This window comes from Nannobrachium achirus, assembly GCF_963921795.1.
Source record: "Nannobrachium achirus genome assembly, chromosome: 1".
Taxonomy (NCBI): Eukaryota; Metazoa; Chordata; class Actinopteri; order Myctophiformes; family Myctophidae; genus Nannobrachium; species Nannobrachium achirus.
Window position 1 is genome coordinate 40,584,655 of NC_137810.1, and position 13,899 is coordinate 40,598,553.

Here is a 13,899-nt window from a genome sequence, read left to right on the forward strand (position 1 = left end):
CTTCACCTTTCTTTTACGTGATAAGCAGTGATGATGATGATGATGATGAGAAATTACTTTGTTACTTTATCTCCATATTTCAAGTTATAATTATATTTAGTTCCTGTACTTAACGCAGTTAACGCAGTACTTAAGTCTTACAAGTGTCACACAAACATAGTGAGAATAAGCGATGTACAAGCTTGTGATGCATGTTTTGACCTTGTAGATCTGCTATTTAACATGTTTTTAATAGAATCATTAAAGGGAATAGTTTGGCATTGACCGGTGTGCAGCCTACGGCAGCGAAACATAAACATTGTTTATTTTCCACTGATCGCCATACTTGTGTTTGTTTCCACCCTCATCCCCAACCCCCCTCCAGAGTGTCACGCCTGCTACCATCGCAGCTGCTTCCGCGCGGGCAAGGACTGCCCTCGGTGCCAGCGGCTGGCGGAGCGACGCGAGAGGATGGCGCGCAAGAACATGGAGGAGCTGGAGGACCAGGAGGCGGACGAGGGAGGTGGGGAGAGCTAGCTGGGAGAGAGGAGGAGCTAGCTGGGAGAGAGGAGGAGGAGCTAGCTGGGAGAGAGGAGGAGGAGCTAGCTGGGAGAGAGGAGGAGCTAGAGAGGAGGCCGCATGCAGGAGAACAATGAAGAAGAAAAGAAGCACAACACGACAATGATTGTAGTGACTGTCCCCCCCCCCCCCCCCCCCTCCCAATACACCCCCCAGACCAGGGTTAATATGATGTCTGTTTAGAGGCACTTGGGAGTGCCTGGCAGATGGGTGGGCTTGGTAGGATAATATGTGAAGGTTTTTTTTTTTTTTTTTGTGTGAAAAGGTTAAAGGAGTAGTTTACCCAAAAAATGACTTTATTTTCTATCAGTTACACACCCCATGGCATGAAGCCTTGATTATTATTAACTTTGACAGTGTACACATGGACCAGTTAGGAACCTAGAGAACCTAGGCACCTAGAGAGTCCCTGAGATCCACTTTGAGAACCACTGCTATAGAGCAGTGGTTCTCAGTGGTGTCCAGGAAACCTCTGGGTTCCTAGAGGGGGTTCCTAATGGCTTCCTTATGGAGAACCTCTGAACCTTCATATACAGTATCTTCAGCTCTTTAATAAACAGAAGATACATTTTCAGGCGGGTTGACAATTTCAGCCAATCCAGGAGAGAGTACCTATTCTCATAAAAAAATGTTTGTGTTCCAAGTTCCAATTGTGTCTGCTCATTTCTCGGTGTCATCAATTCCAGTTTAATTTGTTTATCCTGTACGAGTTCTCTCTTCAGTCCTGATTGGATAAAAGTGGTTTCCTGACCCAAAAATGCACTGTTGACTAAAGAGCTGGAGTACATGGAGACCTTAATGAGTACTATCAGGTTATAGAGCTATTTAACACGTATTCTGACAGAAGAAAATCACTTGCCCTACCTTTAACTCATAAGGCATAAGTGTGCAAACCGAATGGACTTTTGATTACTTTTCCTTTGATCGTCTAAAACTTTTGTGACGCATTGTAATGCCACCAACCGGTGGGCAAACCCTTCCCATCTGCCACTAGCACGTCCCTGCCGTTTAACCCTGTCTCATCCATTCCTCTGTCTGTCTCCCTCCCTTAACTCATAAGTGCAGCTTCAGGCATCTGCTTTGACCTGTGTTTTTAACAGGCTACTGGCTACTTAAGAGACGTGTTTTGTTTAGTTTTTTGTTCTCAGTGCAGAGGACCGGAGTGATACTGTCTTCTTTTGTCCTTTTAACCCATTAAAACCAGGAAAGCATCCGTGTCATTTTAGATTTTAGAGTTGGTTGTTCAAAAATAGTAGGTGTACAAGCTCGTACATCTGCTATTTCTTTTTTTACGATCGTGAAAGTGTTTGAGAACGGCCGCAGGTCTTAACGGAAGGTGTTGAAGGCGTATCCCTTTAAAAAAAAACCCGTTATTTAACTCAACCCCAAACCTTTAGACTGTTTTTAACGCTGTTTTAGCCGAGTCTACGATGTGCCTCTGGGACCAAATGTACTTGGACCGGTGTCGCTGGCGCTACACTGAGAACTTTGTGAATTCCAGTTGCGTTTTGGAAGGACTGGACTTGACCATGTGTCAGTGTTGCAAACTTTTTTTTAAGATGAGAGTGATGGCGCCATCTTTGTGCTGCTTTTGTACGTTTGTGAGTTTGCGCTTATGAAACACACTTGATTGAAATAATGCTTAATATAAAGAGAGAGTGAGTGAGAGTGTGTGTGTGTGCATGCATGTATGTATGTACCTGCTATATACGCAGCTGAACGCAAATGTTTTGCACCAGCCCAATCTGGCACTTAACCGTTATGTTTTCTTTTATGTTCGTGTTTCAAGTTTATTTTTATTAATTTAATTGCACTGATATGTTCTGTTGGCGAGGATGGAGGTCATTCTTCTGGGGGCTTTTTAACCACCTGGTGCAATAATATCTCAGTATTGTGTTCGTGCAGGGCCTTCACTTCATCTAATTCCTAACTCTGTGTTTTTTTTTTACTCTCTCACATAGACTTGTATAATGTCGTTATACCTGTGATGAAGGGTTTGTTTTCGTCACAGGCATATCCGATTATTAGACTTATCCTGATTCAAGATTTTTGTTAAACACTAAGTTTCAACCATGTTTATTTCATCCAGCACAGCGTAGGCAAAGTTGTGTTAAATGCGAGAGCACATTCGTTCTTGAGTCATCTGAACCCTTGATACATTGATTGTGTACCCCACTCCCCCCACTCCCCCAGTATCACACAAGTGGGCTGTATTTTAATAAACCCTATATACTTTGTTGACCGGAGTCCACCAGGGTCTATACTCGGTCCCTTCCTTTTTCACCTCAAAATATTACAAGCTCACAATGCAACACGTTGTGTTGAGTTTTTTCAAACTACAAATACCAACTCCCCTTGTGTGATCATCCTTCATCTGAGCTCTTGTGAGACTAGAGGCTCTTTCAAGCAATACATTCATTATTGTCCTTCGTCCCTAGCAAAGCAACTCGTCCCAGTTTCTGTTCATTATAAACTGGGCTACTTTTTTAACAGAAACACTGTCTAGTTGTCTTTCCAACCCCAGAGTGAAGTGACCTCTCAACTTGATTCTACTGAAAGCCTCCTCAGTTATGCCATATTATTTTAAGTTCATGGACTGCCGTTTTATATAACCTGGAGGGTGTGCGGAGGTTAATGTGCACTACAGAGAAAAATGTTGTATTATAAGAATTTATTGATTTATTATTGTTAATATAATTATGTTAATTTGCTTTTTGTTCTGTAATTAAGATGACATTAAATGACTGGCCAGACTGTTCATCTGTGTGGTTGTGGGCTCTTGTATTTTTTGGACTTGGGTTTAGATGCAATGAACTTTCACTTCAGTCACGTACCCACGCACGTTTAGCTGTGCTGCTCATTCAACCGATCAGTCACTCTTTCTGGCAGACATTTAGGAACTGATGTATGGATCAATTGATCATTAAGTGGAAACGTGTTTCTTATCTGACGGGTGGCTTGATAGATTGATAGATTAATTCTCATCTCGACTGGAGACCCAATATGACCCTATACTTAAAGCTCTTCTACTCCAGGCTCTAGAAACAAAATGTGCTGTCTTAAACTCATACCTGTAATTAAATAATGACTCTGACATCACATACATAATCCTATTCTCTTCTAGCATAGTTTATAACTTTTATATTCATGTAGTATTTAAATGTTGTGCACCACCAGTACCAGTACTGCTACTGACAGCAGTAAGCCTGATGTGAGACAGAACAGGCAAGGGACAGGAGAAACGTTGAGTAAATGATCAACCTAGAACTGAATTAAAGTTAGTTAAGTTACCAACCCTTCACCCTTATGACTCATTCATTGTATGGTCCCTACCAGGGCAGGAATTTCATGGAGGCCATGGCATGACCTGAGGCCACAGTGGCCTTAATGCCAACTGAACCACTTTTTCCCCTATCTCTTTCTTGTCAATACAGTACATAGACAGTAGATACCGGTGTCTCTTTCTTGTCATGCAGACACCAGTGTTTTTTTTATTTATTTTTTGAGATTCTGAAATCTTATCTCTCCCGAGTCCCCATTAAACCAATTCAGTGACTTTGATTGATGCAGGGCTGAGCTTGGATCGGATTGTAAATACCATCATTTATCTAGGCCTATTTCACTGCAGATTAAACATTAAGTTCAAAAAATTATTTCAATGGACTCAAATCTTGTTTTATTTGATGGCCTTCCTGCCCTGGCATTTGGCCTTTGTGCCCTCAAATGGACAATATACTAAAGGCCAAGTGGCCTTGCCCCTAAAATGACGAAATTCCAGCCCTGGTCCCATTTTAATTTTATTTTTTTGTATAGATTTTTCACATACACATTCAGGCAGTGTACACACTATTCACAGCATCCACAACACAAAAGCCCTGACATTGACAAAGAACAGAACAACTAAGCTAAACATGGTACACAAGACAAAACACAACAAGAGCACTAAAAACAACAGTGGTTATGGCTTTTCTTATGTACAGCTGTTCAGAGCTCTAACACTCAATGATTTTCAGGGACAGGTTCAACAGTTACACATGTAATACACCCCTCTGCTGGTGGTGAAGTGTAATACACCCTCTGGTGGTGGTGAGGATGGGGAGCAAACCAACAACCTTTGAGAGAAAGAGAGATATGGGGTGGGGGGAGAGAAGGAAAGAAAATAGGCATGGAGGGAGGGAGGAAGGAAGGAAGGAAGGAAGGAATGGAAAGAAGGAAGCAATGGAAAGAAGGAAGAAAGGGAAGGAAAGAAAGAAGACAGACAGAAATAAAGGAGGGAATGTGAAGAAAGAAAGGAAGAAAGGAAGAAAAAGAAAATAAGAAAGAAAGGAAGGAAAGTAGTAGGAAGGAACGGAAAGAATGAATAAAAGGAAGGAAGGAAAACAGACAGACAGAAAGAAAGAAAAAGAAGGACAGTGGGAGGAAGTATAAGGAGGGAAAGCGTCCTTCTTGTCTGACTCTGGCTGATCCAGATGCTCCACATACAGATGTTCATGCAGGCCCGGCTGCAGGATGAAATGACTAGTAAGGGGGCTTTTGAAAATTGTGAGGGGCATATATTTTTTTATATAGGCTAGTAATAATGAACATTCTTTTTATTATCTATCCACAACTTTCCAACATCCCATCGTGCATTGCGCAGAATGTGCAGGCAGCTTCCGGCGCCGCAGCCAAGAGTGATCTACAAGCTCACAACGGTTGCATCTGCAACGCGACGTGAGCTTGTATGTCTGTTGTTAACCGGAAGTGTCCTGCAAATAAGGCTACAGTAAATTTAGGTGATTTTAAATTGCGGATTAAACTGTGTCTCAATACTGTTATTGTAATATCTATGACAATAATAATATTCAGCCAATATTTATGTTGTTTCTGATATTTTCTTGACTTTACATAGAATATAAACTGAGGGGGCACAACTTGCAACTGAGGATGCAATGCCCCCCCCCAGGCTCCCTCGTAGTGCCGGGCCTGTGTTCATGTCTGGCTGATCCAGATGCACCACATACAGATGATGACCATGGCGTAGCAGGTGATGAGCAGCAGGTAGATGCGGAACAGCAGGAAGTCCAGGACGTAGCCCACGTGGCACCACTGGTCCTGCATCTCGCTCTCTTTCTGCAGGGAGGTCAGGTGGGCACGCAGCTCACTCAGGTCCCTGCAGATCTGCTGCAGCTCAGGGGCAGCAGGTGGCGCTGTTGGCACAGCGACCGGGCCTGCGTGGCACAGAGGTGGAGGGAATGAAACTCTAGTCAACTATGAGATTTGGTGAACTAAAAGGACGTGGTGCCAAAGTTGTGTACTTTTTTGTTTTGTTTTGTATGTGTCTATGGAGTTAACATTAGTCTAATAGACCCCCAGGTGTGGTTATAATATGCAAATATCTATTTATTATATGTATTGTAGTTTTATTGTGTCAGTGGATGACCTATCAGATTAACTGACAAAAACTCAATTAAAGATGTAACATGTAAAAAGGTCTTAGAAAGCAGATTTGTTTGTAGAATTGAGGTTTTCCCAAACCTAGTGCTACGTTGATTGAGATCCTTTAATGAAATACTTGTTGCCCAATGTGATTCTACTATGAGCCAGTTAAACAACTTCATTGGTGCAACTGAACACAACATCAGTGTTTGTTGACGAGTATTAATACTATAATACTGGTACTTGTATTAACTAGCAGTAGTAGCAGAATATTAGTAATAGTATTACCACTGGTAGCAGTAGTGGAAACCGGAGGATGCTGAACGGATGTTGTGTGAGCATCCGGCTGGATGATCCAGGGTCCTGCTGATGAACCACTGTCCGGGGGCCCGTCAGGCTTGTCCTCCTGGCCCTGGCCGGGCAGCGGGAGCTCCTCCGGCCAGCGGTAGCAGATGAGGTTGGCGATGTGTTTGAGGACCACCACGCGGACCCAGCGCGGGACGTCCCGGTACTTCATGGAGTTGTGGTGGAGGACGTTGGTGATGATGACCGTCTCCAGCAGGCTAATCACCATGAGGGCCAGACACACCGAGAAGTAGATACCTGACAGAGGAACATACATAGACTTTGGCAAAGAAAAAGAAATGACAAGCTCACAACGCGTTGTGACCATGTAGATCTGCTATTTTCCCAGGCCCCACTTGTGTGGGAAATATAATGTGATCAGCTAAAGTGCTGTAACCATGCTTCATAATTCATATTCCCCCATGGGTTACTGGAGCAGTTCTACTGATCCCACTGCATTTCTCATGGAGTAATTCTACCTGACAACTTTCACCCTTTGGCTGTCACTAGAATAACAATTTATGAGCTTGTCTAACCAGAATCAGGTGGGTCATGCAGGGGAAAAAAAGCTCACCATTACACAGCAAATACATTATATATGTCTCTCGTTCACAGGAATGTTGAGGATCTGAGAAAGTGTGTACTTTAGTTGCAGTTAAAGTGTAAGGGTTAGACATACAGTAACATACCTCTCGAGACGGATGTGCCATCTAGTTGTATAGTATAGAGGTATTGATGTATTGTTCAATGATTCATACCTCTACACCACTACATCTCAGAGGCAAATATTGTACTTTTTACTCCAAAACAATTATTTTAAAACTTTAAAAGTGAAATAACTTTGGTGTCACATGGGCGGACCACAGCAGAAAACGTGATCCTCCCGTGGACTAACCACGGGTCACATCTAAAGAGACAAGGTCAGAGAGAGAGGGACGAGCCTGGCAGGGCACTGCGTCAGGCACCCGGAACAGGTAGTGGCAAGAACAATGACACTGTGAGAGCTGACCCAGGGCAAAGCCAGGGAAGGAAAAGAGGCGCACCACCTACGTACATACACAGCAGCACTGCGAGCTTGTACATCTGCTATTTCTGTGCACGGAGTGTGCGGAGGCTCCCTTTAATTTTTCATCTTGCTCCATTTTGGATCGAGCACCTCACCTAAAGTTTACTGGCAGATGAGCGGGGGTCTTTTCACTATTTCTAAAAGAAAGTTTAAAAATATCAAAAATGTTTGGAACATTTCGAATAATCTTCTGGCACAAAACATTTCCAGATGGGGTTCCACAGCCAAATACGTATCAATCTGGGGGTCCTTGACATGAAAACATTTGTGAACCACTGCACTAAAGACTTTCTGATTTGTTCCAGTGCCTCTCTGACCTATGATGGGCGTGCCGTTGGCGGTGCTGGGCAGCAGGTCGTTCATGATGAGCAGGAAGACGGTGTAGCCCAGGATGAGGGTCATCTTGAAGGAGGCGCGGTCCACACTGTGAGGAGGCAGGTAGAAGGACAGGATGTCGATGAGCATCAGGAAGGAGCTGGGGATGAGCAGGTTGACCACGTACAGCACCGGGCGGCGCTTGATCACCACCTAGTGGACAGGACAGGGACGGACATATTATGGGTTGTTTTTTTTAGACAGTAGCCTAACCTTCTCAGGATGATATTGTTTTGTATAATCATCTCTATCAGGTGGAAATGTCCAAAACAAATTCAAAAGTAGCAAAAGTAGCAGATCTACAAGCTCGAGACATGTCACTTTGCGCAACGTTTCAAGCTTGTGCATCTGCTACTTTTGAAGAATATTAATTCACATTCATTTATTTTATCTGGTAAAGGCACTGAACTCCTAAGTTACTCCCAACGAGTAAGTTGGTGCCTTTCATTTTGTCCCTGATTCACGTTGTAAATGGATAATTGGGATAGAGGCTCTATAGAAGGAGACACTTTCTGTCCAGTGTGGATTTCGTTGAATATCTATGAGGAAAAATGTTTGTCGACTACCTTTTTTCACTGACGAATATTAAATAAAAATGAAGACATGAATACAACTAAGACTAAATATACAAATAAAAACTAGACAAAAATGTTAGGGAGGGACTAGTGGAGAAGAGATCCAGTAGAACTAAAAGACAAGTCATTTTATGTTTGGCTGCGCTTTGGTGTTGCGCTCTAAAAATAGCAGATCTACAAGCTCACAACGCGTTGCGCTTCGACGCGTTATGAGCTTGTAGATCGGCTATTTTCAGCACACAAACCAAGTGTGAAATCAAAGCCTTCCAAAATACAATAGTCGACAAAATCAACTGTAGATTTAGTCGACTAAAATCATGTGATATTTATTATTTAGTCAACTAAAACTAGACTAAAACTAAAACATTTCATGTTCACTAAAATATATGTGAAACTAAATAGAATTTTATTCCAAAGACTATGTCTTGTGTTGTCAAAATCAACACTGCTTTTGTGATGATGTCCCACTCATCGACTCACCCAGAAGGTGATGATGTCTCACTCATCGACTCACCCAGAAGGTGATGATGTCCCACTCATCGATGCCGAACTTCAGGATGGAGGCCTCCCCCTGGATCACCAGCAGCTCCCACTCCCCGCTGGCCTCCAGGTAGCGTTTAGAGTTGCCAGACATCTCCTCAAAGGTCAGGGCTGGACTCACCCTCACGTCCCTGACTGAGACCGAACCAACCACAGACAGACAGATGGACGGACAGACAGACATGGGCATTCAGGAACACAGAGACACAGCAGTGTAAAGTAACTTACATTAAGTACATTTACCCAAGTACTGTACTTAATTAATGTTTAGGTACTTTTTACTTTACTGGAGTATTTCCAATTCTAAATATATATATATGTATTTTTTTACTTCTACTATTGTCCATTGATCCAATAGAGTTAGGAAGTTTAGTCAGAAGCACTTTTTAATACTTTCCAATATTTGTAAACCCCACATAAAGGGTGTTCAATATCATTGATTTATTCAAGAACAAGTTGAAAAGTGGTCTGAGGACCACCAGTGGTCATTGAAGGGGTTTCAGGTGGTCCCCAGCTAAATGATAAAGGAGAACTGGAAAACAAATGGACCCTGATAGATCTTTAACTCTTGAGAGCGTAAAATGAAACCAAATGGACCCGTAAAAGTCAAATTATTGTTAAAATCTGCATTACTTAATTAAATATTTGTGTGTTTTGTCTCTGTTATCTCTCCTATGGTACCAACATCAACACAGCATTGTGGACAACATCGTATCCAACAATAACATAATATTCTACGTTTTGGGCCTGAGAGGCTAAATCTCATCGTCAAATTGTGGTCCGTAGCTCAAACGGCAAATAAATGATGGACCGTGATGTGAAAAGAGTTGAAAACCACTGATCTACACCAGAGAGCCTTATACAGAAAGTGTGCGGTCACTGGTGTGCATGTAGGAGCCGAAGGTGAAGGTGCAGTTCTGCACGTCGAAGGGGAAGCTGAAGATCTCCAGGTTGCAGGCGGACACCAGACGCAGCATCCTGTCCCAGCGGATGTGTCCTGTGTGGTTGACGTAGACGTAGGGACAGGCCTGGGACACGTCGTCGTCCACACTGAGACAGCAAGGACAGCAAGGACAAACATGCATCAAAGAGGAAGAAAGAAAGGCATGCTTTTGTTTTGTTCTTTAATTCTTTTTAAATAATGTCTCTTACTTATACATCTAGGGTCGTTTGTCCAATCCCTTTATCTCTATTCTCCACAGAGTGATTTTGACGACATCTCATTAGAAAAGAGCGCTTTCCTACGCCATTGTTTCTACCTCTCTCCAGTCCGCTTGGCATCATCCCAAGTCCCAAACTATCAAAAATTAATAAAATGCTAGTCCAAACGTGTTATGCTGAAAATAGCTTAGTTGCCCTAATAAAGCAAGGGCAAACAGACTATACCTACTTGTCCAACCTCCCTTAAGTTTTTGTTCTGCTTTCGTCCAAAGCACAGTAGTAAAACCACACTTCTCAAGGTTTCAAATGTCCTCTTGTTTCATGCAGACTCTGGGGAGTGTTTGTTTTTGCCACTCCTGGATTCAAGACAGAATAGTTTGACAGAATAGACCACCCGATACTCTTAAGCAAAGGGTGGGTAGTATAATTATAGCTGGGACTTTCCTAGACTGGTTCGCTTCATGCTCGTCAAATAGCAGTGATTCTGTGGCTTAATGGCCACGTCTTAATTCTCATCGCCTCGTTTGACCTCAGAGTCTGTTGATTCCTTTTAAAAAGCTGATTAAAAACTCACCTGTTTCGCGAACACTTTAGCTAGTACTGTTTTGAGTTGATTGGTTGATTGAAACAGAAGCATCATCATGTTTCAATCAGGACACATAGATGATGATGTGAGGAGACACTTACAACTCATAGATGATGATGTCAGGAGACCAGAGCTGCTTCACAGGGAGGGAGATCCTGGTCACACCATCGCACAAGTCAGGGTCCCAGACCAGGAACTCATGGTGCCAGTACTGGAGAGGAACAATATGCTATCTGAGCTACAGCTAAGGTCTCATATTTGACATTATGGAATAGTCAGGTGAAATATGTTTTTGTGAGTATATCGTTGTTGTCGGGTGGAAACCTTGTGAGTTCAAAACTGTTGGTTTTGTATTTATCATTTAAAAAATTGTAGATCTGTTTTTTTCACTAGTTTTGTGCGACAGTACAAATGTCAAACTTGGAGATACAAGGTTTCTGCCCGACAAGATTGAATAAACACAATAAATACAATTATACTTAAAGCTTTTTATAGAAGAAATTTCCAAACATGCATTTCTTGTCATGCCAACTTACCAGTCTGAGCCACAGGAAGGTTGTTAGAATCTGAGTTTTCTCATTCTGAATTAGAGCACAGACAGACAACATGTCAAATGGATGCTATTGCTATAGGTTTCCTAGAACCTATGACTTTTACTGAGAGGGCAGAGGCTACATTTTCACCTTTTTACACTTTGACTGCCAGATGTAAAATATCGTCTGCTCTGCCCTTGCCAGCAAATCCCAGTGTTTTCAAGTACCTTTGAAAAATCATAGAATATTATGCCTGGTGTTAAAAGAAGCACGCAGGCCTTCTAGTGTCGGGGGGAAAAGATTGCCAGACGCGATAATCCAGTGCAGAGATTAAACCAGTTATATGTGTTTTTTTCGGTGAGTTGGACTTTCCGACGTGCACATTTCCGAACTCTAATTCAGTCTAATGCTTTTCATTTTGTAGTCGAACCAGACCTTTTGACCGAAAAGTTCGGTTTCAGTCAAAGTATGGACAGGCCTTGATTCGGTGCTACTGGGATCATTCACAGACTGGAGACAAGCATTTGACGAGCGGAGTCAGCAGGGAGTGTTGGGCGGGAGGAGTAGGACGGAGGCTCTACGTCCTCCCGGTGGGGGATCCTCACTGGCAGGTGAGCCAGTACGATACAACAGCAGTGACAACAACTACATTTTGGAGGAAAAAAATTGTATTAAAAGCTAAAAGATTTTCGCAACTTTCAGGAGGCATAGTTACAGTACAGACTCAAAGATTGTGGAACAGTTGTCTGGCTTGAGAAATGACTTTGTAGGACTTTGAAGTCAAATAAGATTTTGTTGTTGTCGGGCAGAAATCTCCATATTTCCATCAACAATCTTTGTGTTGTTCGTAAATTAACGGCCCTACTTGATCATACAACATCGTCACAAAAGTATCAAAAGTAGCAGATCCACAAGCTCGAAAAAGCGCTGCGTTTTGAGCTTGTAGATGTTCTACTTTTGATTTGATTTTTAAATTTGAATCTTGAAAAGTAACAGTTTTGGACATACAGTATGAGGTTTCCACGCGGCAGAGAAGATTCAATACTCACCACCCCCAGTACAGCATACAGAGTGAAAGAGATGTTGGTGATGGTGGGGTTACTGAGGTTCACCGCTGGTCTGAAGTACTTCAGGTCAAACACAGCCTGCATAGACTCATAGGTGGGGCCGCTGTGACCCTCCTTACAGGTCAGCTCACTGTGACACAGACAGACTGAGAGACAGACAGAGAGAGAGAGAGAGAGAGAGAGAGAGAGAGAGAGAGAGAGAGAGAGAGAGAGAGAGAGAGAGAGAGACACACACACACACACACACACACACACACACACACACACACACACACACACACACACACACACACACACACACACACACACACACACACAGAGAGAGTGAGAAAGAGAGAGATGGACAGAAATAAAAATGTATTTACTTGCCGAGATGTTCTGACAAATCAACGGCATCAATGACCTCAAGAAATGTAAAATAAAATACATTTTGAATGTCAACAAAAACGTAACAGTACAGCAGTGCTGCCACCGAATAACACAAAACAAATTAACAACTTATAAGTGGCCTTTTTTAATAGAATTAAACATAAAACTAAACTACTGATTGTATACTGTATAAGCTATGCTTAAAGGCGTAACAAAGGAATACAACAAACTTTTATATCAACAAATAAAACATACAATAACATAATGGAACTGAACTCAATGTATTTACCTGTTAATAAAAGTACAGCTGTGATCAGTGTGAAGTTCCATGATGGAATCATGTTGGCTGGTCGCATGGTCGCATTAGAACAGGACAGCTCGTTCAAAAGAAGCTGTGCTGACTGCTGTATGAAGCATTAAGTAGTAGTAATTGTACAGGACTACTTAAACACGCACATGCACGCACACGCACACACACGCACACACACACACACACACACACACACACACACACACACACACACACACACACACACACACACACACACACACACACACACACACACACATTCAGGTGTGACAATGTGCCCACAAGTCGTCCACGCCCACTCACACTCACACGCACACACACACACGCGCACACATACATGCGCGCGCGCGCGCACACACACACACACACACACACACACACACACACACACACACACACACACACACACACACACACACACACACACACACACACACACACACACACACATAGCAGAGTTGTTGTTCAACACCTACAGTAACCACTCATCCATTGTATTGTTGAACCCTTCTTACCCATGAGAGTAATGTCCTCCTCTCATTTAGTCTTAGTGCTGGTTTAGGTTGTTATTGGTTGGTTACCCAATCAAGCATTAACCAAAATGAAACTAAAGAGAATATGAGCCACAAGTCTACGATTGTAGTTTTATATCACATGGTCATATCACAGGAAAGATCACACAGATTCAAGACAATTAACAAAGCAGGTAACGATGCAGGTAAAAATTAAATGACTCTGATCCTGCTGCTATAAGGCTTACAGCGCTAATTCATTGCTTTTATATCCTATCTATTGGCTATAAAACCTTTAGCACCATACTAACTCTATCTACTGAACAAACGAAAAGGAACCTGAAACTTTGCAAAAACAAAATTGATTCTTGATCTCAGCATGATAAAGCCTGGGTGACATAAGGATTAAAAATAATAATTAATAATCATAATCACAAGTTGAGTTTGTGTGGCGAAAACAGACACCATGCCCAACGATTTAAAG

The 13,899-nt window shown here is 42.4% G+C and overlaps 2 protein-coding genes across 3 annotated transcripts in view; one reads left to right on the plus strand and one right to left on the minus strand.

The window, feature by feature from the left end:
* The window catches only part of rubcn (rubicon autophagy regulator), a 54,697-nt gene extending 51,486 nt beyond the window's left edge, over positions 1-3,211 (plus strand). For both annotated transcript variants that reach the window (XM_080736600.1, XM_080736601.1), the window contains one exon: positions 365-3,211. In XM_080736600.1, the coding sequence (XP_080592726.1) occupies positions 365-516 (152 nt within the window). In that variant the 3' untranslated portion in view covers positions 517-3,211. The remainder of the gene's footprint in view (positions 1-364) is intronic.
* A 2,318-nt stretch (positions 3,212-5,529) lies between these two features.
* Positions 5,530-13,444, minus strand: LOC308287832 (5-hydroxytryptamine receptor 3A-like; the record flags this gene model as incomplete). The annotated part of the gene is made up of 9 exons (XM_080729131.1): positions 5,530-5,747; positions 6,265-6,579; positions 7,705-7,915; positions 8,852-9,012; positions 9,758-9,927; positions 10,726-10,835; positions 11,161-11,205; positions 12,207-12,354; positions 13,419-13,444. 9 exons carry the CDS (start codon positions 13,442-13,444, stop codon positions 5,530-5,532), a joined length of 1,404 nt encoding a protein of 467 aa, XP_080585257.1.
* Between the last annotated feature and the right edge of the window lie 455 nt (positions 13,445-13,899).